The following is a 25,451-nucleotide window of genomic DNA, read 5'->3' on the forward strand; positions in this document are numbered from 1 at the left end:
CCCCTCTTCCTTTTGCCTTCCACTCTCCCTAGCATCAGCATCTTCTCCAGGGCGTCCTGTCTTCTCATTATGTGGCCAAAGTATTTCAGTTTTGCCTTTAATATCATTCCCTCAAGTGAGCAGTCTGGCTTTATTTCCTGGAGGATGGACTGGTTGGATCTTCTTGCAGTCCAAGGCACTCTCAGAATTTTCCTCCAACACCACAGTTCAAAAGCATCGATCTTCCTTCGCTCAGCCTTCCTTATGGTCCAGCTCTCGCAGCCATATGTTACTACAGGGAACACCATTGCTTTAACTATGCGGGCCTTTGTTGTCAGTGTGATGTCTCTGCTCTTAACTATTTTATCGAGATTTGTCATTGCTCTTCTTCCAAGGATTAAGCGTCTTCTGATTTCCTGACTGCAGTCAGCATCTGCAGTAATCTTTGCACCTAGGAATACAAAGTCTTTCACTGCTTCTACATTTTCTCCCTCTATTTGCCAGTTATCAATCAAGCTGGTTGCCATAATCTTGGTTTTTTTGAGGTTTAGCTGCAAACCAGCGTTTGCACTTTCTTCTTTCACCTTCATCATAAGGCTCCTCAGTTCCTCTTCACTTTCAGCCATCAAAGTGGTATCATCTGCATATCTGAGATTGTTAATGTTTCTTCCAGAGCTTGTAACTCCAGCCTTGGATTCCTCAAGGCCAGCTTGTCGCATGATGTGTTCTGCATACAAGTTGAATAGGTAGGGTGAGAGTATACAGCCCTGCCGTACTCCTTTCCCAATCTTAAACCAGTCTGTTGTTCCGTGGTCTGTTCTTACTGTTGCTACTTGGTCGTTATACAGATTCTTCAGGAGGCATACAAGATGACTTGGTATCCCCATACCACTAAGAACTTGCCACAATTTGTTATGGTCCACACAGTCAAAGGCTTTAGAATAGTCAATAAAACAGAAATAGATGTTTTTCTGAAACTCCCTGGCTTTTTCCATTATCCAGTGGATATTGGCAATTTGGTCTCTAGTTCCTCTGCCTTTTCTAAACCCAGCTTGTACGTCTGGCAATTCTCGCTCCATGAACTGCTGAAGTCTACCTTGCAGGATCTTGAGCATTACCTTACTGGCATGTGAAATGAGTGCCACTGTGCGATAGTTTGAACATTCTTTAGTGTTTCCCTTTTTTGGTATGGGGATATAAGTTGATTTTTTCCAGTCTGATGGCCATTCTTGTGTTTTCCAAATTTGCTGGCATATAGCATGCATTACCTTGACAGCATCATCTTGCAAGATTTTGAACAGTTCAGCTGGGATGCCGTCGTCTCCTGTTGCCTTGTTATTAGCAATGCTTCTTAAGGCCCACTCAACCTCACTCTTCAGGATGTCTGGCTCTAGCTCACCGACCACACTGTCAAAGCTATCCCCGATATTGTTATCCTTCCTATACAGGTTTTCTGTATATTCTTGCCACCTTTTCTTGATCTCTTCTTCTTCTGTTAGGTCCTTGCCATCTTTGTTTTTGATCATACCCATTTTGGCCTGGAATTTACCTCCAATGTTTCTAATTTTCTGGAAGAGGTCTCTTGTCCTTCCTATTCTATTGTCTTCTTCCACTTCCGCGCATTGCTTGTTTAAAAATAATTCCTTATCTCTTCTGGCTAACCTCTGGAATTTTGCATTTAATTGGGCATATCTCCCCCTATCACTGTTGCCTTTTGCTTTCCTTCTTTCTTGGGCTACTTCTAGTGTCTCAGCAGACAGCCATTTTGCCTTCTTGGTTTTCTCTTTCTTTGGGATGTATTTTGTTGCCGCCTCCTGAACAATGCTGCCAACTTCTGTCCAGAGTTCTTCCGGGACCCTATCTACTAAGTCCAGTCCCTTAAATCTATTCTTCACCTCCACTGCATATTCCTTAGGAATATTAGTGAGCTCATATCTAGCTGATCTGTGGGTCTTCCCTAATCTCTTTAGTCTGATCCTAAATTGTGCAAGAAGAAGTTCGTGATCTGAACTACAGTCAGCTCCAGGCCTTGTTTTTACCGACTGTACAGATGTCCGCCACCTTTGGCTGCAAAGGATGTAATCAATCTGATTTCGGTGTTGTCCATCTGGTGAAGTCCATGTATAAAGCCGTCTCTTAGGTTGTTGGAAGAGAGTGTTTGTTATGCAGAGTGAATTGTCTTGGCAAAATTCTATCAGCCTGTGTCCTGCTTCGTTTTGTTCTCCCAGGCCATACTTACCTGTAATTCGAGGTGTCATTTGACTGCCCACCTTAGCATTCCAGTCTCCTGTGATGAAAATAACATCTCTTTTAGGCGTGTTGTCCAGTAGGTGCTGCAGATCCTCATAGAACTGCTCTACTTCAGCTTCTTCAGCATTTGTGGTTGGGGCGTATATTTGGATCACTGTGATGTTAGATGGCTTGCCCTGAATTCGAATTGAGATCATTCTATCATTTTTGGGGTTGTATCCAAGCACTGCTTTAGCCACTTTACTATTAATTATGAAGGCTACTCCATTTCTTCTGTGGTCCTCTTGTCCGCAGTAGTAGATCTGGTGGTCATTTGATGTGAAGTGGCCCATTCCAGTCCATTTCAGTTCACTGACGCCCAGAATGTCTATCTTTAATCTTGACATCTCACCAATAACCACATCCAATTTGCCCTGGCTCATAGATCTTACATTCCAGGTTCCAATGGTGTGTTGATCCTTAGAACATCGGATTCGCCGTTCACCACCAGCACCGTCAGCCGCTAGCCGTCCTTTCAGCTTTGAACTAGCTGCGTCATCATGTCTGGGGCTAGTTGAGCTCATCCTCTGTTCCTCCCCAGTAGCATTTTGACCATCTTCCGACCTGGGGGTCTCATCTTCCGATGGTATACCGACATATCTCTGGTTGTACTGATCCTTTTAGTTTTCATGGCAAGAATACTGGGGTGGGTTGCCACTACCTTCCCCAGGGATCGCATTTAGTCTGACCTCTCTGTCATGACCTTCCCGTCTTGGGTGGCCCTTCACGGTTTAGCTCATGGCATCATTGAGGTGCTCAAGCTCCAGCACCACGACAAAGTAACGATCCTTTGCTGAAGATCATAGAAAATAGAGTAGCAATATTCCTTGTTTCTTGCATACAATGGCATCCTTTGCTGTAAGTTCTTCCAGTACTAAGAAAGTAGGGTACATAGTGACAAATAATGGCTAAAACAAACTTTCTGCTTTCTTTGCCAAATTTCACACACACGGAACACAACTATTTTGGCAAGTTGAAGCATGAGAATATTCCATCTCAGGGGCAGATTTCTAGAAGCGTCTTTGTAGTGGGAAAGCATAGTATATCTTAGATCATTAGTTCCAGGGGAAACGATCTCAGCATAGAAAATATTTAAGCCTTCTTAACCTGGGAATGTGTGGGTAACTGAAGTGTATGATTGCTTTACATATGTTGAAACATTCCTTGTATTAGCCTAACGCATACTTTCTTTGATGCTGTTACCACTTTCTCAGAGCTTTAGCTGAAGTGGTTTTCTTCATAAGTCAAATGTTTGAGACACTCTGAAGTTACTAAGTTTGCTCCTATCAGTGTAATACAACTCCCTCAGAGAGGAAATGTGGTTACAAGGCTGCAGTTTCCCCTTACTCTATCCTCTGCAATCCAGGACTAGCGTCCTCCCTATCACTGTTACAGAGTTCCCCAAATCTTCAGAGTATGAGGGTTGACCTAGCCAAGATTGAACAGGATAGGTTGGATCAAAAAGCCTGGAATATTAACAATATAGACCAGTATTCCAATCTTTCAGCAGCATCTCTAACTGCAAGGCTACTGCAACCAATCTTAACATTCTTTGCCATGTCCAGTATGTATAACACAAAATGTTATATTGTATTAACTTCATTTTGTCATCAAGAGAGACTAGCTACACACATTTCTCCTGGTTTATATTAACAGGGCATTCAAGCTTATCATTCCCAATGATTATGAGATTTTTGCTGTGCATAGTATATAACATCCCAGTTATTCAAGACTTAGTAGAGCAAAGTTCCCATTGAACCTAAGGAATCAGATTTATTTCCCAGCTAAATGTAGAAGTCTTACCATTGGCCCCTTGTTCCTTCTGCTGGCCTACTATGTCTGGTTAGGTTCCATCAAGTTATGTTGGACCACCGGTGACTGCTTGGACAAATGCTCACCGATCCTCACATATCCCAATCCATGTCTAAGAAGAGTGGAATACTTCAAGCTAGTAAGAACTATGAGAAAATTAAAAATGTAGGTTTAATCAGTCAGAAACATATTAGAAACAATACATACTATAAGAAACAATGCATTAATATAAGACAGAATTATATTAAAAGTTTTATCAACAGCACAACTCCCCAGAACATTGGATGTCCAGTTTCTGATAATTTCCTTAAATTAAGATGCTGTGATGATGATGAAAAATGAATATTGTGCTGCAACTTAACTACACTGGATTACAAGTTCATAATTAAGTAATGTTCATAAACAAGAATAAACCACATCATTTCTATTGAGCTAAAAGGTAAACATTTTATTAAGTTTATGTAGAAGAGGTTCTACATACTTCATGCAATAGGTACAGTAAAACAGTTCATGAAATTATACTTGAAAATGGTCACATGTGCATGAAATGTAAAAGACACCTTGACATTGGAAGCAGTAAGAACCTGAATAACTAATGAGATCCTAGAAAACTATACAGTTAAAAGCAAAGTTGAGTTCACATGCTTTCTTCAGATCTTATTTTGCAACTAAAAACAGATGAATAACACTGCTTTTTTATTTTCTTTTGTACAATATCTTTTTCACTTTTGCTATGAACTTTAATCAGGAATTGGTCTATTTTGTTCTTTGCAGACCTAATTGTCATTTTCACCTATTTAAGCTAAATAATACAATAATCCTTTGAGAATGTGTTCCTTTGTGAAGCTGCACAGCACTGCACGTTAATTTATTACAAATTTGTTTTTAACTAAGTTCTCAGCAGTTTTAATAATTTAAGGGTTTTAGCTCAATAACAGCTGCAATGTAAAAAGTTACAAGGTGCTAGCTGATAGACACCAAATAGCATATTACTGAAGCGAGGTCACCTAACTCCAATCAGAAGAAAACAAATTACGATTACATAATACATATAAATATTTGCCTTCATAACAAATTGATATTCAGTTTAATTCTTCCAGACTTTGCTACAGGCTTCGTACATTTTTATAAACAATATGTGATATCTCTTGGTTAATGTCAGCTAGTGGGTTGCTTTCTGCAGAAACGAGAGTTTTTCTTACTTGTGCATACAAGTAAAATATCCTTCTGGTTTATAGACAAAAAGTTTTCTGGGAGGACCACAGATATCAAGATTAACTTTCCTTAAGATTTTGTAATAATTGAATATCCTAGATTGGTTGAGAAACTCAGCTCTCATATAAGAAATAACTTTTTTGCAATTAAATATTCTATAGACCAATTTACTTACAGACTGAGAATAAATGTTTTATAGCTGTAAATGCACAAGCCAAATTTATGATTTGGGAAAAACACACTGATTTAAAACACATTTAATATAGTATTAAATCACCATCAATCCAGAAGCCATAATAGAAATACACACAGTCACTTCACAAAATATTTTGATTTACAGAATAAGAATTATAAAGCCCCTTGACATGTTTATCTAGCTCAATACATCTAACATTCATACTTATGTTTCCTTTCAAAGACTGTAATCTAACTTTGTCCATCTCAAAAACTTTAGTGCTAATTAAATAGCAAAAACTGCCCTAATCTTAAATTGTCAAAATGTTTTGTTTTACAAAAAAAAATAGTACAAGAGACAAGCTGTTTTATGTGCTTCATAGAAAGTTTTCATCTATATCAGAACCAAGATTTCTGCACAAATACTCCTAATCCACAATATACAAAATGTACACTGGTAGAAAAATGTGTACCATGCTCAAAATCCAGACAACCTGGCAACTCTATATACCTCCAAACCAGAACTTCTCACAACATGCTTTTTAAAAAAATTGCACTTCTTTATCAAGATGAGTTATTTTAAAAAAAGCAATCAACTGAACCATTACTGAGAAGCCAGAAAGCTTGTATAACCAGGGAGCCAAAATAGACCAATTCTGAAAAGATTAAAATCAAAACTTTCACTTTTCAAATGAATATTCTTACTAACATATACTGAAAGAGAAATTGCCTCAAACTGAAGGCATTTATGAATCTGTCCAGCTTCTAATACATAGAAAATGATAATCATAGGTTCTTATGAGGGTCTAACCTACAATTACTGTGAAGGAGTTCAGTTTACTATCCATATATTAGGAGCTTCATTTGTGAAAAGAAGCACCTGTTTTATTCACTGGCAAAATAATCAGAGGACTCCAACTTAGATTGAGGATTCAGGTTAGTTGGGATAATATAATCTTGGTTTTTTTGAATATGGGTATATAGTATCCATGGAAAAGTTGAAGGGTATTCTCAACTAAGCACAAATAATATCAGGTATTCTATATTTCAGCTTAAAACAGGATTTTAAATTTACTACAAAATAATGATTACAGGGTTTGAAAAAAATAACTTTAATTGTAAATATCTGTCCCTGATAAGCCTGGAAAAGCATCTGGGTGTGCAATTAATCTTTCCATGGCATTTAGGGATAAAGAAAATGACTGACACTTCATAAATTATATGTTATTGTACATAAGGGCTTACAAATCAACAGCCACTTGAGGCAGCTTAACAATACAACGTGGCACCTGTTCGGCACCTTAACATCTCTAATATAACTGATTTAAAGTTACTGCCCCCACTTTAACTTCCAGTGTCTTTGATTACTGTTATTGTTTAGCAAAACTAGACATTTACTTCCATACTCAATTTGGTTCTTTTTATGTAGTGGTTAAACAACAAAATAAGTATCAGACTATAGAAAAACTGGGAATGATTCCAACGTTTAAATACATGTAGATCCTAGAATGATAGGTAATTTTACAGCTTTTTCTTTGAAGAAAGAAACAATGAAAATGGCAATCATTCCCACTTGGGTTGACTACAATTCTGTTCAAATTAGTTTTCCTTTTTTCTTGGGTGGGCCTTTGTATCCTTTGGCTTTTCTTCGTAAGGTCCGCCTGTCTATTACAGGCACCTCAATTTCCGCTTCTTCTGAACTGCTGTCGGCAGCTCTCTCAGACACTGGCTCAGCCGACTCTTCAGACTGTTCATCCATTTGGTTCTTTTGTCCCTCTGGATGTTGCTGGTAAGAGATGTCCTCCAATTCAACCATCATCAGAGCCCCCTGGCCCAGAGCAACAGGGGCTTCTGGTGAGTCAGATCCACCCTCCTCACTTTGCTCTTCCAAGGAAGAGGTGGTGTTGGGAGAGACATTTTCAGAAATGGCATCTTCTGGAGATTCCACTGCTACAGAATTTGAAAGACCATTATTAGAAGATTCTTTTTCTGCTGCTGAAACAGGATCGGCATTTGCTCTTTTCCTTTGTGTCACCTGTTCCTCTTCTGCTGGCATTTCAGAGTCTGCCATGTTCTCAACCTAAGGGGGAAGAAAGCACTACCATAAGTCAAATGTATGTAAAACGTTACAAAACTCTTAAGAAGTGTAATGTCATAGATGAAGCTTTTAATCCAAAGAGTACTTCTTCACTTCATTCATTCTCACAACGCCTCTGCTATAGGTTCCTATCAGTTAATTATATTAGCCTGAAGCTAAAAATATGCTATCTAAAATGTTCACTTTAAGGCTCAGCTGGACAAAAACCAGGTCAATAGTGAAGCTGACACAAGTCTGAAGCCTCTATATAAAAACGAGCATGGGAGAAGAAGCAAAGATGGACAGCAGTAGTCATTTTCAAATGCAATTATTAAATGCAGGGTAAACTGAAATGTGAATACTATTTCATTTTTTTAAATGGAATGTTTCCCAAATGAACTTATATTCAATACATTGTAATGTTTAAAATCAGTACCTAAGGAAAATAGCAAATTAAACAATTAAAACAAGAAAAGTGAAGTGAGACAATGAAAACACAGTAATAAAGTTAACTGGGAGTTCATACTGCAACCCAAATAAGGACTTAAAATTCTAAGTGTTTTTATTTTATTTATTTATTTTCTATCCTGCCTTTTATTATTTTTATAAATAACTCAAGGCGGCGAATATACCTAATACTCCTTCCTCCTATTTTCCCCACAACCACCACCCTGTGACATGAGTTGGGCTGAGAGAAAGGGACTGGCCCAAGGTCACCCAGCCGGCTTTCAGGCCTAAGGCGGGACTAGAACTCACCACTTCCTGGTCTCTAGCCCGTTGCCTTAACCACTAGGCCAAACTGGCTCAAAAGTGTTGGAAGAATAAAAAAATAAATCATTGCCTGGTATTAAAAAGCTATTAGGGGCCAGGTGTGCTTTTCTAGGAAGGGTATTCCAAAGCTTGGGTGAGTCCATCATAAAGAGAGCTCATTCCCAAGCAGTCATCCGCTGCATCTTGGCACGTAGAGGACAGGAATGTACAGGAAGAGACAGCCCTTCAAATTCTTCCAAGCTATGAAATAGTCTTAAAACACTGTTTTAACATTCCCTCACCTTATCTGAAACATTGTCATCACTGTCTTCAGTGGATTTTCCTGAAGAATCAAGGATTAATGGGACAAGTAAAGTTAAAGTTGTTTCTTCTGAACTGTCTGGTTGTAACTTTGACTCTCCATCCAGAATTTCATTTGCTGTTGATCCTTCAGTCACTATTGATACCTTGATAGCATTTTCCATTATCTCTCCATTGATCGGCTCTACATCAGTTTCCTAAAAATCACATGAGTACATCAAAGTGGTGCAGAGCCACGTAGAATCAAGCAGAAGTATTCAGACACAACAGGACATTCATGCTGTAATACTGAAGTCCTCTCCAGATAATTATTTCTTGAATATGCTCTCTTATTTCCACTGTTAGAAATAGGTTTACCAATCAATCTGGCTTCTGCCATCAGCCTGAGAAAGGCTATACCTTGTGACTGTCAGCAACATCATCCAGGCCAAAGACAGCTACCCTAAGCTAAAGAAAGGGTACAGTATATGATCTTTTTCTCTGCCAGAAATAATGATTAGCTTCTCCAACAGTCTGCTGACCAGGACTCTAAAAGTATCACTCATTTTAACTGAATTGTTTCCTGCATTTCTGCCCACAGGACACTGAAGAAATTAAACAACAAAAACAAACCTAAATAATTAAAATAATTATTAAGTTAACTTAAAGTGAAAAGACCTGGCTGAAGAAAAAAGGCTTGATTTCTTTCCTAAAATTGGAAGTGGGGCGGGGGGAATGAGCACAACTCCTGATGGAGTATATCTTCTGGCTGGAGAACAATCCAGGCGCAGGCTCTTTCCTGGGTATCCAACTGGCTCAGAAACAGGAGGCATTTTTAAGAGGGACCCTCCTGCTGATTGGTGCATCTGTGTAATTACTTGGCCTCTAACTGCTATTCAAATGCAAGAATGTCAGCAAAGGAAGATCCAAATTGGCAAAACTGAATATTATCATTAATTGTATTTGTACTGCTCTTTCTTCCAACCTGTTTGTAGTTCGGTCCTTCCTTTTCCCCTCCACTCCTTCCTTTGTATGTATCTTTATCCTTCTAGTCACTAAGCTTTATGGCAAGGAATGCCACTTTTTAAAAAATGATGTGTGATCTTACGGAAGACAGCTGGCACAAAGGCAGGATTAAAAATACTAGTAATAAATAATCTGTAGTTTTAAAGATATAATCATACCTCTTTATCATCTTGCTTCCCTGGTGGAAGACACAGCTGGGTTGTTTCTTGAACTGACTGTTTTGGATTCTCCACTAACTTTTCCTGCTCGCTCTCCAATACTTTTTCTTCCATCTCATCTATCAATTCTTCTGAACGTTCAGATACATGAGTAACAGGATCCAATCTATGCAGCAGCAGAAGCAGCAAAAATACATGTAAAACACCCAGTAACAGCTGAGTGATGCTGAAATGCACACAACTTGATTTTTAGGGCTGTGTTAAGTTACAGACATTATTTACGGGCAAAGAGCAATGGTCGGCACTCTTCAGATCTGCTTTCTAACAGGCTGAGTTATTCAAGCATGCAGGAGAAAGACTGGGAACAAACTATTTGCAGAGCTGGTGGAGACAGGCAGGAAGCAGAATCATTCTCTGTCCAAGAATGCTATTTGTAACATGACACTGACAGTACCTACTCCTGCCTAGTGCCTTCCGTCTTCCATCCTCAGCTTGGGATGGGTTATGAACCACAGTCACCACAGCTGGAACATCTAGTCTAATATTTAAACTTCCTTGCTTCTTCCCCATCCTGAGCTTTTTGTAGCATCTTTCCTGATGAAGAGTTCTGGAGAACTTTAAAACTTGCCATACTGTTTTGTGCTACTTTGATGGAGCTTAATAAAAGATACTGCCCTTCTACTGATGCTAAGTTTCATGCAGCTCCACATTCATTTCCTGAATTTTGCTACTGTTTAAAAGCAAGAAATATTATTAAAGATTATTTTGGTACATGTAAGCTGAAATGACATTTGTACTATCCTTCTGTACAAATACTGTATATACAAGGCATATGTAGAGATTTTTCATTTCTACCATTATTGAATCACAGTGTACCTGTTTCCCAATGTTTGAGAAGCATTTACATCTTCAGCTTCAGGAATTTCCGGTTCTTGGATTCTTTTCCCCAATTTTGGACGTTTCAGATTATTGCTTCGTGATCGAGTAGGAATTGGTAAAGCAAGAGGTTCTGGTGAGGGAAAATACCCCCCAAAACACAACTCTGTGTATAAATAACATCAAGATGCTTGAAAAATTCTAATTATACAATTGCTTTAAACAATGTGTTACTAATGCCTAGGAAATATTTTTACTGCATTGTTTAAGCACTTAAACATCTGATGCTGTCTCTAGGAATTCTATGCGTACTTTCAACTGGCCCTAATATAGACTTTACACTATTTCAGTTTAAATAAAATAAATCAGCTTAGTTTCTAATACACTGTTGTAATTTAGTTGGCAGTGTCATGCCCAAAATGAGAACTTCCACTTCCATGCTTTCTTGAGTAGTTCTTCAGGAGAGGAGAGAGCAGTCTTGGGATCTGGGCTGAAAGAGTCCCCAGGAGAGCTGATTTCCTCAGGAAATGGAGAGGCAGAATTCAGGAGAGGCAGTTGGTAGGAAACAATAGTTTGTGTCGATTTTAAAGAGCTTCAATCTGATGCCTGGAGGCTGTTCAGATCTGGCTGGAGTGGAACAGAATTCGGTTCAAAGCTGAGTGGCTGTGGCTATTTATCCCCAGGCATTGGGGATGTTATCATCCTTGGTCTTGGATGGGGCTGCACTTTCCCATTCAAGACTGGTGCACAACTTGGGGGTCCTTCTGGACTTGCAGCTACTGATGAAAGAGCAGGTGGCAGCTGTGGCCAGGAGGGCCTTTGCACAGGTTCATCTTGTGTGGCAGCTGCGCCCTTTCCTTGATCGGGAGGCCCTTCAGGCAGTTACTCATGCCCCGGTGACCTAACAATTGGATTATAGCAATGCACTCTACATGGGGTTGCCCTTGAAGATCACCCAGAAGCTACAGCTGGTTCAAAATGCAGTGGCACGAGCAGTTAACAGGCACCTTTTGGTATGCCCATGTGTCATCACTGCTATGCAAGCTGCACTGGCTGCCAGTGAGTGCAATTCAAGGTGCTGGTTATTACCTATAAAGCCCTATATGGCATAGGGGCTAGATATATGAGGGACCACTTGTCTCCAATCGTTTCTGCCTGCCCAGTGGGGGCACTCCAGGTTCCCTCTATTAAACATGGTCATCTTCTGGGACTGAGGAAACGTGCCTTCTCTGTTGCAGCCCCCACCCTCTGGAACAGCATCCCCCTAGAGATAAGAATGGCACCCTCTAGAAAGCTCTTAAAACCTGGCTTTCCAGGGCTGGGGTTGAGGTATCAATGTATTATTGTATTTCTGGAGGCCCTGTTTTGTTTGATTTGTGTTATTTATAAGGTTGTTTTAGTCTGGGCTGTCTGTGTTGTTTGATGTTCTGTTTTTATGGATTTTCCAGTTTTATACACTGTCCAGAGTCCACTGGAGATGGGCGGCTAATAAATTTGAATAAATAAAAAATAAATTTCTGTCTGGGAAATGCAGGTGAGAGTAAAAGCTCTGGATTGGAGCCCCCAAAACTTGATGGCAAGAGACCAAGGACCATTGCCCGAACCCTCCGTTTAACAGTAAGAATATTCAGAAAGCAAGGTGTATCCAGGTAACCACAGATTCACAGAGCATTGTTAGGATTTTATGTTGCGGATTTTTGCCAAAGTAAGGAGCACAACACTGAGAAGAAGAACCATGTTTATTGCAATGATCATTAGGTGTTTGTTTTGGAAGAAAGAGGGACCCTGTATAATGGAAAAGCAAAGATTTTTATAGAAATCGAGGGATACAAGGCGGGGAACGAAAGGGACATGGAAGCCGGCTGGGTGACTTTGGGCCAGTCACTCTCTCTCAGCCCAACTCACCTCACAGGGTGGTTGTTGTGGGGAAAACAGGAGGAGAAAGGAGTACTAGGTATGTTCCCCACCTTGTTTTTTGTTTTTTTAAATCCTAGGGATCCGATTTGCTGGCCATTTTGGGGAAGCTAGGCAAAGTGACCCTTTCGGGGGTGGGCAGCAGAGCTGAGGAAGTCCATTGTTAAAGGAGATGGAATGTTGAGATCATCAGCTGACAGAGGATGGAATGTTGGTTGCAATTCCCTTGTAAGGGCTGCCTTTGGGCTGGGCTGTGAGCTGGTGGGGAAGCTTCTATTCTTTGGTCTAGATGGGATGTATTTATCAAATTTGTCACCGCCCATCTCCTCCCACCAGAGGGACTCTGGGCAGTTTACAACAAAATAATCAATAAAATACATATATAATACAATTACAATATATAAAAATACAGTATCTAAAATACAATTACAGATAAGCAATAAATTACAGATAAAAATAAAATCCAAATGGCAGATGATCTCAGTCCTTGTACGCGACAAGCCCTCTAAGGCACTAGCCATCCCTAAACATGATGACTCCCCTCCCCATCGCAAGCCAGGTGGCAGAGCCAGGTCTTCAAATTCCTCCTGAAGGCAAGGAGCGATGCCTGACCTGGGGATAAGATGTTCCAGAGGGCGGGAGCTACCGCAGAGAAGGCCCTCCTCCTGGACCGTGGGCTTTGTCTGGGTCAGGGAGGGTCAGTTTGGGTCTGATGGGATTAGACAAAGAGAGCAGCTGGAGTTGACCCTGGTCATGTCCAAAAGACCAGGAAGGGGGAAGCAGTCTCCATTTTGTTTGTTAGGTTTATTTTTTCTGTTAACATTTTATGCTTCATTTCCTGTGCATTTGACTGGCTTGATCATTTCTAGTAACTTTGTTTCTGAAGTTTATTGCATCTGTGCAAAACAAAATCATTTCTTGCATTTTTGTTCCATCTTAAACTGTTTGAGCTGTAGATCTTGCCCATCATGGATCTGTGCCACCTGCTAACAGCATTTTATAGGAGAGTAATTTTTAAGAACTATTTGTGATTTTTATCAACAATGTAGTCCTTATTTCATCCACCCATATTTTTCATGTGACTACCTAAAATAAAGTTTTAGATTTTCCTTTTCCTTATTTTTAATACAGTTGTTTAAATTTTATTCTGCTTTCAGTTCCAACCCATCCAAAGGAGGGGAGTGCTGTTTTCCCTCATCACATGCTTCAAAGATGTAAGGGCCAAAAGGTAGAGTTATAGAGTTGGCTTTATTATGGTTGATTGCACAGCCAGATGTTTAGACTGGATCTGGCATTTTAGTCCACCTATCAAGTCCTTCCCAAGGACCTGGGATAGGCAGATGTTTAATAATATTAAATAATATCGTTGCAGGATATAAGCTGTTCCTACAATTATGATTATGATTATTTGTTCCCCACAAGTCAAGACGCAGGCTGTAAGAGTCTGACCTCTCACATACACTGGGGCTGGAAGGCAGGGGAGGAAGCCAGATAACAGGATTTCCCAAGGAGATGTGGGGGCAGCTAAAGTACCTTCTACCAGCTGTACCACACCAGGAAGGCAGTGCCAGAGGACTTAGGGGAGCGCAGACAGGGTGAGACTTCCTTTCACCTCTGCCCAACCAGGCAGTCCAGGTTTCTCCAGCCTTGCAACCATGGCATGAACCTTACTATTGGTCTGAATTTTTCCATTCATATTTAATACTGAAGCTTTCTCCAGTTAAACTAACACATCAAAATAAGAAATGCTTTCTTTAAACACACACACATAATTTTGGGCTGCTATAAATAAATTTCTTTTTGAAGTACCACCTCTGATTATATGCATTTGTGAAGAAAGTGAATGACAGAAAAAAATATTTTACAAAAAAGATGCACACTGCATTTTTTACCTTCAGAGGTACCTTCATATACATCAAAGCCATCTTTATTTTTATGAGCATCAACCTAAAATCAGAAAGACTTAAGTTTATAAATCCATAACATAAAACTGAAAATCTTTAAAGTAAATCACTACTAGTACATTTCTTTCATTCATTCAGTTATATATCCATACAGATTTTTACTATATTAAACAAAACATATTAAACAAAACAATACAAAAAGTTAAAACAAATGCAGAATTTAAAGAGGAGAAAAAAGTTGCAAAAAAAGGGAAATAAAAAAACTGGAAATTTAACATTCATAGCTGAATATGAGATCTGAAGGAGAAATACAAAATGTTAAACCACTATATTCAACAAGAACCTCATCTGTACAGACCAAGGTAATCTATTAGGGAAAATATTGTTAATACAGCTAAGAAACTGTGACTATATTTCAATAATTGTTTACCTATAGGTATTTCAAAACGGCTGATTTTTTTAAACACAATTTGTCACATTTTTAGATAACACTAATCCAAAGAAATATGTATTTTAGTTTTCTAACCCAACCATGAGGTTAACAACAGGAACTAAATCAATTTCTTTTGTAACACTAATGTTCATACCTTAGAAAAAAGGGACAATAATAAGATTCATTGATAAAGATCACTAGGTGATTTTTCCCAATTTTTTCAAAAACATTCATACAAAAGGAATGACTAATCAGGCAAGACTACCAAAGAAGGAATATGTACTAAATACAATCCAGAAAAGTTCCTGCTTATATAGTGTAATTAAGCACAGTGTAGTGCCTTTAGTGGATTATTTTCAGGACCAATTCTTGATCAATTACTGAAACTGATTTTAAAAAATCTGTACCTCAAGAAGTTCCAAAGAGATTTACTGAGTCAAACTGCACTTCAATCTGCAAGAGCTTTTTGGGTTTCAAGAAAACTAGATTTGCTTGATAATAGGAATTTTATATAATGCTGGGGAGATTATGTTGGATTAAACATATACACCACATTTGTCAAATGTTGTTAATGTTTATAATTAATAAACTCTAGTAAGCTTATGAAGGAACAACTGAATCTATCTCACTTGAAGCCAAGTTTTAAAATTCCATTCAGAATTTGATGAATTAAAATATCACCCTTTTGTTATCTGTGTGCAATAACATCAGTGAAAACTCAAGATACAACCAGAAGCGTGGCTCACACTTTTCATATATCATCTACAAAGTGTCAAACTAATGAAGGTGTTCTGAAATCTCTACATCCACCGAGAATCATTCACATGAGAGGCAGTTTGGAAACACAGATTCTAAGAAGTAGAAAAAGGTGTGCTGGAGATGAGGAGCTAAATGATAAGCAAAAAGAATGGACATGATCTAGTCAAAGTCAAAGCAGGCCACAAAATTGTCTCCCTCACCTTAAGCCCTCTGGCTTGCTTACCTTTGCAAATTAATCAGTGGAAAATTCTTGGGTACACCTGGGTAAGTTCTAAAGCCTAGAGCAAGCCAATTATTGACATGACCTTTCTTTCTCTTCCACTTCCAATTTTCCTTGAAATAAAGGAAGCAACATCCTTCAAAACCAGTACTGCTCTTTACAATGGGCACCCGAAAAAAGAAAGGAGTCCTTGCTCCTTCTTCTAAGCACAACAGTTGTGGCTCTCCTATGTCAATTCCATATCTCATGGAAGATGTAGCCTATTCTTCTGTTGGTACAGACAGCATCAAACTGCTTAATTCATGCACACATGGCAGACATATCAGAGAACTGCAAACTTCCTTCAATCTGCCACCAAATCTCCTCCTCCTTTTGGCAAGGACTTCACCCATCTATGCTTAGCTAAGGCTTTACAGCAGGAACAAGCAATCTTGTTATCCATGGGAGGCATAGGTCAGAGGGGTTGCTCTCAACTTCCCAGGACTGCAGGCAGCAGATCCATTATGTGACTGGTGAAAGGGGGTTCAATCTTTTTCTTTTCCTCCATGCTTTCTGTAGGCTTTGCGGGGGGGGGGGGAGTTAAGGGCTTCTATCCCATTTTTATTGCTGAAAACTGAAAAACACCAATACAATTTGCAATTTGCTTATGAAATTTTACGCACTGCTGAAACTGAGCTGAAGCCATGGTCCACATGCAGTTGCCTTCTTCTGCCTCTTTTATTCAGTGGAGTCCTGGCTATAATAAACACCTCTAGTAGGCTCACCCCAGTACTACACAATCTGATGCATATTTACTGATTCCTTCGTTGCAGCCTGTAAGTAGAAGCAGCACTAAACAAATCTGCTTCAAGCCCAATTCCAAATTTATATTTTAATTATAAAAGAACATCATAAACTTTGGGGACTGGGCAAAGCAATTCAAGCTAAATTGTTTTTTGTAAGAAGATTCCCATTTTTCCACTTCAGTAAAAATATTAAGGATTTTGAAAAGACAAAAATTAATAAAACCATATGCATACATATAAAGCACAGAGCAAGTTCTAAATAATTCAGAGGAAGCTGTTTTATACCTACACTTAAGTGTATTTCACTGGGGTCAACTGCCTGTTCATTCGATGGGCTGTTATCCATGGCAGCGTGCAGAAACCGTTCCTCATTCTGGGAAGTGTTAGCTTCTATTTGCAAGGCTTTTATTCATAGAAAAAAAAATTAAAATGCAACCTCTTCAAAATATTATCCCCTAGTTTAAATTAATAAAATTCTTTTCAGCATTTTTCAGTTGGCAGATTTTAGCTAAGAGAGCAGTATCTCTTTTGTTTTCCACTAGAACCATTACACTACCTCCACTCCATTAAGTGTAAAAAGGTATGCAACAATGCTTTCAGGCACAGAACTGTAGACACATCTCAAAGACAGGGATTTGCTTTCTATGGCAGTACACAAATCTTCCACCTACAAATCTACTCTGGTTCCCCCACCCCCAAGCAATCTTACTTCAGTTCAACAACCTGGTTTGCAAGCAAGTTTCTTTTTGTTGATATTGTTAGATCATCAAAAATCAGAAACCTTTGTAGAACCTCAGAAAAATACCCACAGACCAGTAACAAATCCCAGTCTCAATTTTTGTCCAACTCTATATTATATCTCAATGCCCTCCTACCTTTGTGTTTTAAACTTTCTCTCTGCAAAACACTAGCTATAGGTGTTCGCTGGTGCCAGTGGCCTATGCCTTCAACTTCCCACAGAAGGTCACGATCCCCTGGATATCTTTCAAAGTACTTCTGGCAAGCTGGGCAAGATAAATAGAACTCATTCAGTACACATCTGTAACACGGATTTTTAATTTTATTTTGCAAGCTTCCCACTCTCCCCCCCAAAATATGGCAACACTTTTTTTTTTTAGCATTTTCTTTCAAGGGAGCATTAGAAACTTAGCTGTGTCACAAACAGAAGCACAAGAGTATTCTGGATTTTTTTTTCAAGTAAGACAAAGCTACCCTTTCAGGTAAAAAAACTGATTACTTTTAGCAGTGTCAATTAAGTTAGGTATAATATCTACAATTTTTTCACCACTTGAGTATTAGAATCCATTGGTAACATTTTGGAGATTGTGAAGACCATCTTTCTCTAGAAAGCTGCAATTCCTCAGCAGGAATCTGTTAGGGTCAACAACAGTTGATAAGAACAGAGTATGACACCCTGTTTTCTCTCTCCTAAATAGAGAAGGGATACATAGGTCTGTCCTGGTTGCTTTTAACTGCTTTTAAAAGCCACAGCTGGCTTTGGACTGCTGAATGTTCACCTTTTCGTAACATACCACTGAAAGCAGGGCAGAACATAAGCAGCTCAATACCTATAATACCTCAGGAAACCCTTAAAAGCTGTTCTTAAAAGACTACATGCCTTACCTAAATTTCTCAGATGTTTGCCTCTTATATGAGTAAGGATGGACTTGAGGCTAAAGTAAGTAATAGTAGCAGGAATGCAAAAAATGTGTTATGGTAGCTGAGGTATGTAATATCCGTTCAGAATATCGAACTCCACTCCTAAATTGTAAACGGTGAACACTCTGAAGATTCTGTTGTATATAATCCTTACACTGGGCTCCAATTCAGAGGCAAGCAGGAATATTCAATGAGCAAAACCTACATTCACATTCAACATTCCACTCCTTCTGAAACTAGCTGTTGAGGCTCCAAAAAGTGGAACCCACAGACATGCCTACAAAAGGCAGTAGGGAAGAAGAAGTGAATTTGAAAGCTGCAGCCAGTTAATCAAAGGGGGAATGCAAGGCATGTACTTTATTTGCCCAAGAGAAAGGGACATCTTATTCCATTCCTCCTTTTATCTTGTCAAATTACTTTCTGCTTTTCCTCTAAAAATTTTACACCATGTTAGATAGTCCACACTACTGGAAAGTCAAAATAATTTCAAATTAAGCTGCATAACTGCTACAGATTGAGAGTTTATGAATAAACACATGCATACTTACACTTTTTTATTTGCACTGATGCCACTAGACAATCTAAAGGTCTTACCAGTGTGCATGAAAGATGTCAGAGGGAATCGCAAGCCAAGTGCATCTTCTGTGAAAGAATCCACAAAATCTTCCAGCATCAGTAGCCCAAATTCTTTGCTCTGATGCTTCTTCCTCACAAACATTGTGTCCAGGACAGGAAGCTGGTAGCTCTGAGTAAGGAAGGCACTACATATGCTCCCTGAAAACACAACAGCCAATTCTAATTAGCATTTCAGAAGGATTCATTGTCACATATCTGAGGCACTTCCCTAAAATAAGTTTTCAAATATACATACCAAGGGCTTGGGACAACATTAAAATAAAGTACATAAAGCTTTAAAGACATTAAACTCTAAAAAGCCTGATTAAAAATATGTTTCTGAACTGTAATAACAACAGTTGGCTTCATAACATTGGCCCTGCAGTTCATCACTACGCAGTACAGTCGATCACATATAGTACTCTTTGATCATTGTAAGAGGTTCTTTTGTCATTTCCACTGATCCTGTCCTGAATATTGTGCTGGTAATTCAAAATATTGTGCACGTAACTCAAGCAAAAGCCATATAGGAGTTTGTAGACACAGTGAGCACTCTAATTGCAGTTAGATAGTTTTTACCTGGCTCTTCACATTCTTCAACATTTCATCATCTCTCTAAATTTAGGATAACCAGGTTATGCACAATGGAATCATTCAACTTTTTCTTTTTAAAAAAATCTCCTTTTATGCCCAGGAACAAAATCTTAGTCCTCCCTTAACTTTGCCAAGAATCTGCTTTTTCATCTCATTGCTACCACAGCTAGTCCAGACCAGGCATTATCAAAAAGATGACATGAACACAGATGGCAACCCTAGATGCAATCAGGGTTGGCAAACTTGGAGCAAGAGGCATGATAGTGACCTACTATGGAATTGGATCCTCACTGTTTTCAGTCTGTAAGTACTTCAATAACAAAGGAGCAGGTTAGGCAAACCTGCTCTCCACTAACAGGAGTGTACAGTTTCAAAAATAAACAAACCACCCCACATCCTGCCTAAAAACTCTGCACTAAATTATTTGAGAAGGCCCAAATAACAGCAACAGGGACAAAAGAATCCCCTTCCATCTGCTTTTTACCCTCCCCCAAGGTTTGGCAAGTCACAGCAGAAGGGAGGCACATCTGGCCAAATATCAAGTTTCCAAGGGCTGTCAAGGCCATATAATTTGTTGCACTTGGTAACTGATTTCCTTGGAAATTAATCCAGAGACAGTAAGAGAAAGAGAGAGAGAGAGAGAACAAGCCTGCAAGCAATCATTACTAACCCACCAAGGTTCTTTAGACATTCATTACATGGTGTTTTTAAAACTATTGCAATTTTAAACTGAACAACAGGGGATTGTTTTCTGCTTACAATAAGAAAAAAAGAAAGGGAAAAGAAGTCTGTATTGGGGCCTTCAGTTAAAATAGATGTTTGAAATCCATGTGAGAATAGCAATAAATGAACAAAGACCCTGGTGATCTATCATATCTATTAGCTACCTGCAAAGAGAAAGGCAAACCAGTCTATCACTTTAAAGATTGAGTTTAACTATTTCAAGAATTAGCAAAACAGTTTGGTGACATCAATCTCACTCAACTGTATCTATCCAGGTAAATAGTTCAGCACCAACACAGATTGAGAGCTGAGGAGGTAATACTGGCTTAGTCTGTAAGAATTTAATTGCCTTCTCTAATTTCCTGTTTTCATTGATTTCCAATTTTGAATATCTATATTTGGCATTGAGAACTGAAATAAATTTACATTCTCCTGATGTACAACACATCTTGCATCTCCTACTATGAACCAATATGATTAATCACAGATACAGTATTGAGGAGCTTAACATCCATACTGAGACTGCCCTGAAAATCTGCAGCCATCCATAGAAGCCATGGCAATCCAGAACCTTTCATGAACACCATGCACTGCTGTCAGATTGAATGACAAGCGCTATATCAGTGCACATCTGCAATAAAAATGTGGGTGTGGACCAATAAAATGAAACTCAACAAGAAATATGTGAACACTTTTTCTGCCCTAGGAAACCTGAAGGATCACCCATTTCTATACACGTTTTTTGTTATAAAGCTGTTTCCTAGGTTCCTAGAACTGTGTAATTTCAATAAAGACAAATTTACAACTTTATGCAACCTTCAATTATAATAGTCAGGTTCATAAGCAGTTTCACCAACAGCAATCATCACCATCACCATCAGCCTCCTAATAAATGTTCTTTTCCATATCTTACATGATAAGTAAAAGTGTTCCCTTGCCATATCCAAGATAAAAATGCAAGTGAATTGTGGACATTGTTCTTTGCAAGTCAAGTTAAAAGATGGACTTGTTTCCTTCTGTCTCATGTTAAATGACATTTTCCATTTTAAAGAATAGTCTTACCTGGCAGCTTAATAGAATAAAAACCAATAGCCATGCCTTTCTTCCATAGAATTTTTGCATAATCATGACTACCATGGCAAAGGAATGGGACCTCGTTTTTCTCAATTTCTTGTTTACGATAAATTATTCTGTTGAGCACATAAAGAACCACTCTCTCCCCAATTGATTTCACCTACAAAAACACAGATGGGTTAGAGAACATAGCCCAAAGTCTCATATATTTAAAATCTACATTTACATTTCCAAATGAATGAAAGCAGAAAGGGGTATAATTTTTTATTATGGTTTTAGCTATTAATTAGTTTACTTACATTTCTAAAGCACCTCAAACTGTTTAGGAGAAAATAGATATAAATGTCTATTTACTAAAATAAAAATACATACAACCAAAAATGAGGAATGGGATAAAAACCTAGTAAGGCAATTCTACATTATGAACTTGATTTGAAGTGGCTCGAGAGTGAGGATACAGTGACTAGAAAGGATATATAAAAGATATAAATCCAATTAATATATAAACAAACATTACAGCTCTCTGAAAAGAGTTATAATAACTATAACATTGGGATAGGACTACTAATTCTGCAGAGCCCAGAATTCAGTGAAATAAAATAATTTTGAGTGAAGTTATCTCGAATTATATAGTACAATAGGAAACCCATGGCTGAACTGCAAATCCTAGCAGCCCTAACCAGCATGACCAATTATGAGAGATGTTAGGAATATAAAACAACTGCAGTCATAAATCCTTATCCCAGGCATTGTCCACACTAGAAGCACATAAACAACTTATTATTACAGTTCAAGAAGCTTGACATAGCTTAAATGTATACACAGGCAATTCTATTCCAAGTAAATTGGAATTTTATACTCTGAATAAGCCAGACATTTTCTCCATTTATGTTAAGCTTTATATTTCATAATCAAGCACTTCATTTACTAGAGCTACAACTTTATTTACCCGCAGAAGTCCTTCTCTAGAAGGGGATGTTGTTCTCAAAATATCATCAATAGTCCACCACTGATCAGCCAGGAACAAGGCAACAGCTCAAAGAAGAAAATCATATAAAGTAAGAATGTGTTCAGTTTTTCAACTTTAATTATGCCTAGTAAATATCTTTGGTTATAGGGGTATCTATTTTCACATTAATTCATAATTAGAATACTAAATGCATGATCAATACATGCATTTCTTAGAAAGCTGGGATCCGTCCCATTTTAGAAGCTGTCACTTCCCAGCTGGGTTGTCTCATCATATGTTCAGTTTCAAAAGATCTCTGGGTTCTACATGCAAGAGACATCTTCTGAACAGAATGGCAGCCAAAAACATATTGGGTTCTACCTCAACTTCTAAATTAGCAAATTTAAAGAAACTACTTACTTGAATAGGTAACTACTATTTACTTGAGTCAAAGGAAGCCCTCATCAGCTATCAGTCCCTAACTAAAATTAGGGAAAGGAATATATAGAGAAGGAAGATTGCCAGTCTTCACAGTACTATGATAGCAACAAAATGGCAAAAAATGTTGGTCTACTCTTCTAAGAACAAAACACAATTAACCTTGAGTTCACAAATGATCAACTTTTTGTGTATGAGAGGAAAATACCTGAATCTCAATTCCAGGCTTGTTCTCCCTATAATTACCTGTTTCATCAAAGCCTGGGAAATTGCCCTCTGATTGAATCAAGATATTCCAGGTCAAAAGAACTTGCAGCAGAAAATTTAAACCTCCTATTCTCATGTAGAAGGAAAGTGGATGAACTTAAGACTCCTGTTTGCAATAGCCAATCATGATTTTCTGTTATAGAAAATCAAGCAGGCCTCTCTTTATTCCCATAGAATAGTAAACTGTTTAAATTCATAAAATATTGAGACATTGTATGGGAGCACCATTTCCTCCAACTATCAAAGATGTCTGAAGAACCAATCCATATTAGAGTGAGAAGTTATGTTATCTACAGCAACACTAGGCCACCCCACAGCATGCTGAAACAGGTCAAAAGTCGCTCAAACATTGTAAAACTGGAGGGAAGACGCTATTCACCCTAAAAGGCTTTTTGCCCCAGTTTCAGTTGAATCCCCATTTTTATCATGATTTCTACATTATTTCTAAACCATAATTACTTCAGCCCTTCAGAGCAAAAGCAAGAAATAACATAGGAACCGAAAAAGGAATGACTCAGATCAGAATACTACAGTGTTACAATTTAAAATGTAAATGAAACCTGCAAGTGAATCCTCTGGTGCAAATAAAGCAAGGACTTTGTGTCTTTCTTCTCCACCATAAAGGGGAATGAAGCCTACTGTTGACAAACAAATTGGAACCTAAGAGGGAGGAAAAAAAGTTACATCATTGCTTACTTTTATTCCTTTGGATCTGTGAATTGCTAACACAGTACATTCTTGGACCAAGAGACACTAAAGACAGAGACTCATGCCCTTGTTACCTTGTAGTTAAACTAACACAATTCTCTTCATGTGGAGTTGCCCTTGAAGGTGACTAGGAAGCGGCAGCTGGTACATAATACAGTGGCTTGCTTTTGGGCTGGCATTAGTCAATTTAGCAGAATATTACCTACTCTGCAGGAACTGCGTTGGCTGCCAGTAGGCTTCTCAAGGTGCTGGTCATGATATGTATGACCCTTTATGACTTAGGTCCTTGTTGCCTTCAGGACCATCTTCCGATAGGACATGCCCACCCTACACAATCTAACAGGGAAAGGATGCTCTGGTTACCTACCCTCAAAGGACTGGGGGCTGGGACCCGAGAATGACATTCTCAGCAATAGCCCCTCTATGTGGAACAGCTTGCCTCCAGAGATCAGATGCACCCCTACTCTGATGACTTTTCACAAAATGGTGAAGTCAGTCCACTAAAGGAGGAAAATATGCCTAACACTAGCAATAATTAACAGTACTTACTGGTTTTAACTGGTTTTGTTTTTATGAATGTTTTATCAGTATTTATTAAACTTCCTAGAGTTGTGAGGATAGGTGGCATACAAATTATTATAAACAAATAAATAATTCAGACATATGATAGAATCAATAATGAGTTCATTTGCCCCAACATCCCAGCATTCAAAGGTAAAGATTAAATGGTAAGAAAATACAAAAAATAGTAAATACTGGCCTCCTTTTGTTTTGCTGAATCAATTACCAGGGACTCAAGACTACAATCTAAAAATAAAAGTCCAGTCTTTAGTGCTCTCTGAGCTTGGTTGTTTGCTTGCAGACATTTCATTACCCAACTAGGTAACATCATCAGTGCAAGTGAGTGCGGGGTTTGCTGCACTATATATATACACGCATGCTGTAGCTTGCCCTGCCAGTGTTGGTGGTGATGTGGTTTTCTCCTTGGTATTTCCTTGCTTGATCGTTTGTCTGGCGTTAATCCATGCTTATCTGGGTGTTGGCTGCTGGTGAGGATGTGTTCTGGTCTTTTTGTTTCCTTAACTTTTTTATTGTCTCTCTTGAATGGTGTGTAAATGCGGTTTAAGACCCCCACCAACACTGGCAGGGCAAGCTGCTGCATATAAATAGGGAGCAAACCCCGCACTCACCAGCACTGATGACGTTACCTACTCAAGTAATGAAATGTCTGCAAGTGAACAACCAACCTCAGAGAGCACCAAGGACTCTACAGTTCAACCCTGAGCTATAGATATTCTCTTCTATTACAGAAGGTTGTTTGTTGGGGGTTTTTTCCCTTAGCCTAGATGGTGACTACAAAATTTCTGGACAATGCTCATTTCCTATCTGACAACATGATTTCAGGAGACTGAAAAGAGAATTTTGAAAGCCATCTAAAATTGTACAAATAAAGAATATTGTAAACACTAAGATAAAACAGCAATGACACCAATCTTACCTTGATATTATCAACAAGAGAGAGGAATTCTGGATTCTCTGGATCTCCACACCTAAGTTCAGATAGATAATCCTCTCCAGAGCTCTCAAGATCTTCATGACTGTAGTTATCCAAGAGATCCACAGGGAAGGCCATCCCTTTAGGAGAGTTCACAAACACATACAGGATTATTGTTATAGTCATTACATCCTAGGAATCCAAATTTAATTTTTAAAAGTTACGTGTACTTTGGAGCAGCCTTCCCCAAACTGATAG

The 25,451-nt window shown here is 38.6% G+C and overlaps 1 protein-coding gene and 1 long non-coding RNA gene across 4 annotated transcripts in view; one reads left to right on the forward strand and one right to left on the reverse strand.

Annotated features, from left to right (window-relative positions):
- Positions 1-4,513: 4,513 nt before the first annotated feature.
- FAM169A (family with sequence similarity 169 member A) overlaps positions 4,514-25,451 on the reverse strand; it is a 47,259-nt gene continuing 26,321 nt past the window's right edge. For all 3 annotated transcript variants that reach the window (XM_063295521.1, XM_063295522.1, XM_063295520.1), the window contains exons 2-13: positions 25,197-25,333; positions 23,551-23,650; positions 22,286-22,371; positions 21,325-21,496; positions 18,925-19,104; positions 17,547-17,675; positions 16,961-17,073; positions 14,463-14,517; positions 10,657-10,789; positions 9,781-9,946; positions 8,599-8,814; positions 4,514-7,549 (exon numbers count right to left, since the gene is read on the reverse strand). In XM_063295521.1, coding sequence (XP_063151591.1) covers positions 7,064-7,549; positions 8,599-8,814; positions 9,781-9,946; positions 10,657-10,789; positions 14,463-14,517; positions 16,961-17,073; positions 17,547-17,675; positions 18,925-19,104; positions 21,325-21,496; positions 22,286-22,371; positions 23,551-23,650; positions 25,197-25,331 — 1,971 coding nt within the window. In that variant the 5' untranslated portion in view covers positions 25,332-25,333 and the 3' untranslated portion in view covers positions 4,514-7,063. The remainder of the gene's footprint in view (positions 7,550-8,598; positions 8,815-9,780; positions 9,947-10,656; positions 10,790-14,462; positions 14,518-16,960; positions 17,074-17,546; positions 17,676-18,924; positions 19,105-21,324; positions 21,497-22,285; positions 22,372-23,550; positions 23,651-25,196; positions 25,334-25,451) is intronic.
- On the forward strand, positions 7,545-8,692 carry LOC134491636 (uncharacterized). The gene is made up of 2 exons (XR_010067347.1): positions 7,545-8,104; positions 8,358-8,692. It is a non-coding gene; the product is annotated as an uncharacterized LOC134491636 (long non-coding RNA).

Source organism: Candoia aspera, chromosome 2, assembly GCF_035149785.1.
Source record: "Candoia aspera isolate rCanAsp1 chromosome 2, rCanAsp1.hap2, whole genome shotgun sequence".
NCBI classification, from domain to species: domain Eukaryota; kingdom Metazoa; phylum Chordata; class Lepidosauria; order Squamata; family Boidae; genus Candoia; species Candoia aspera.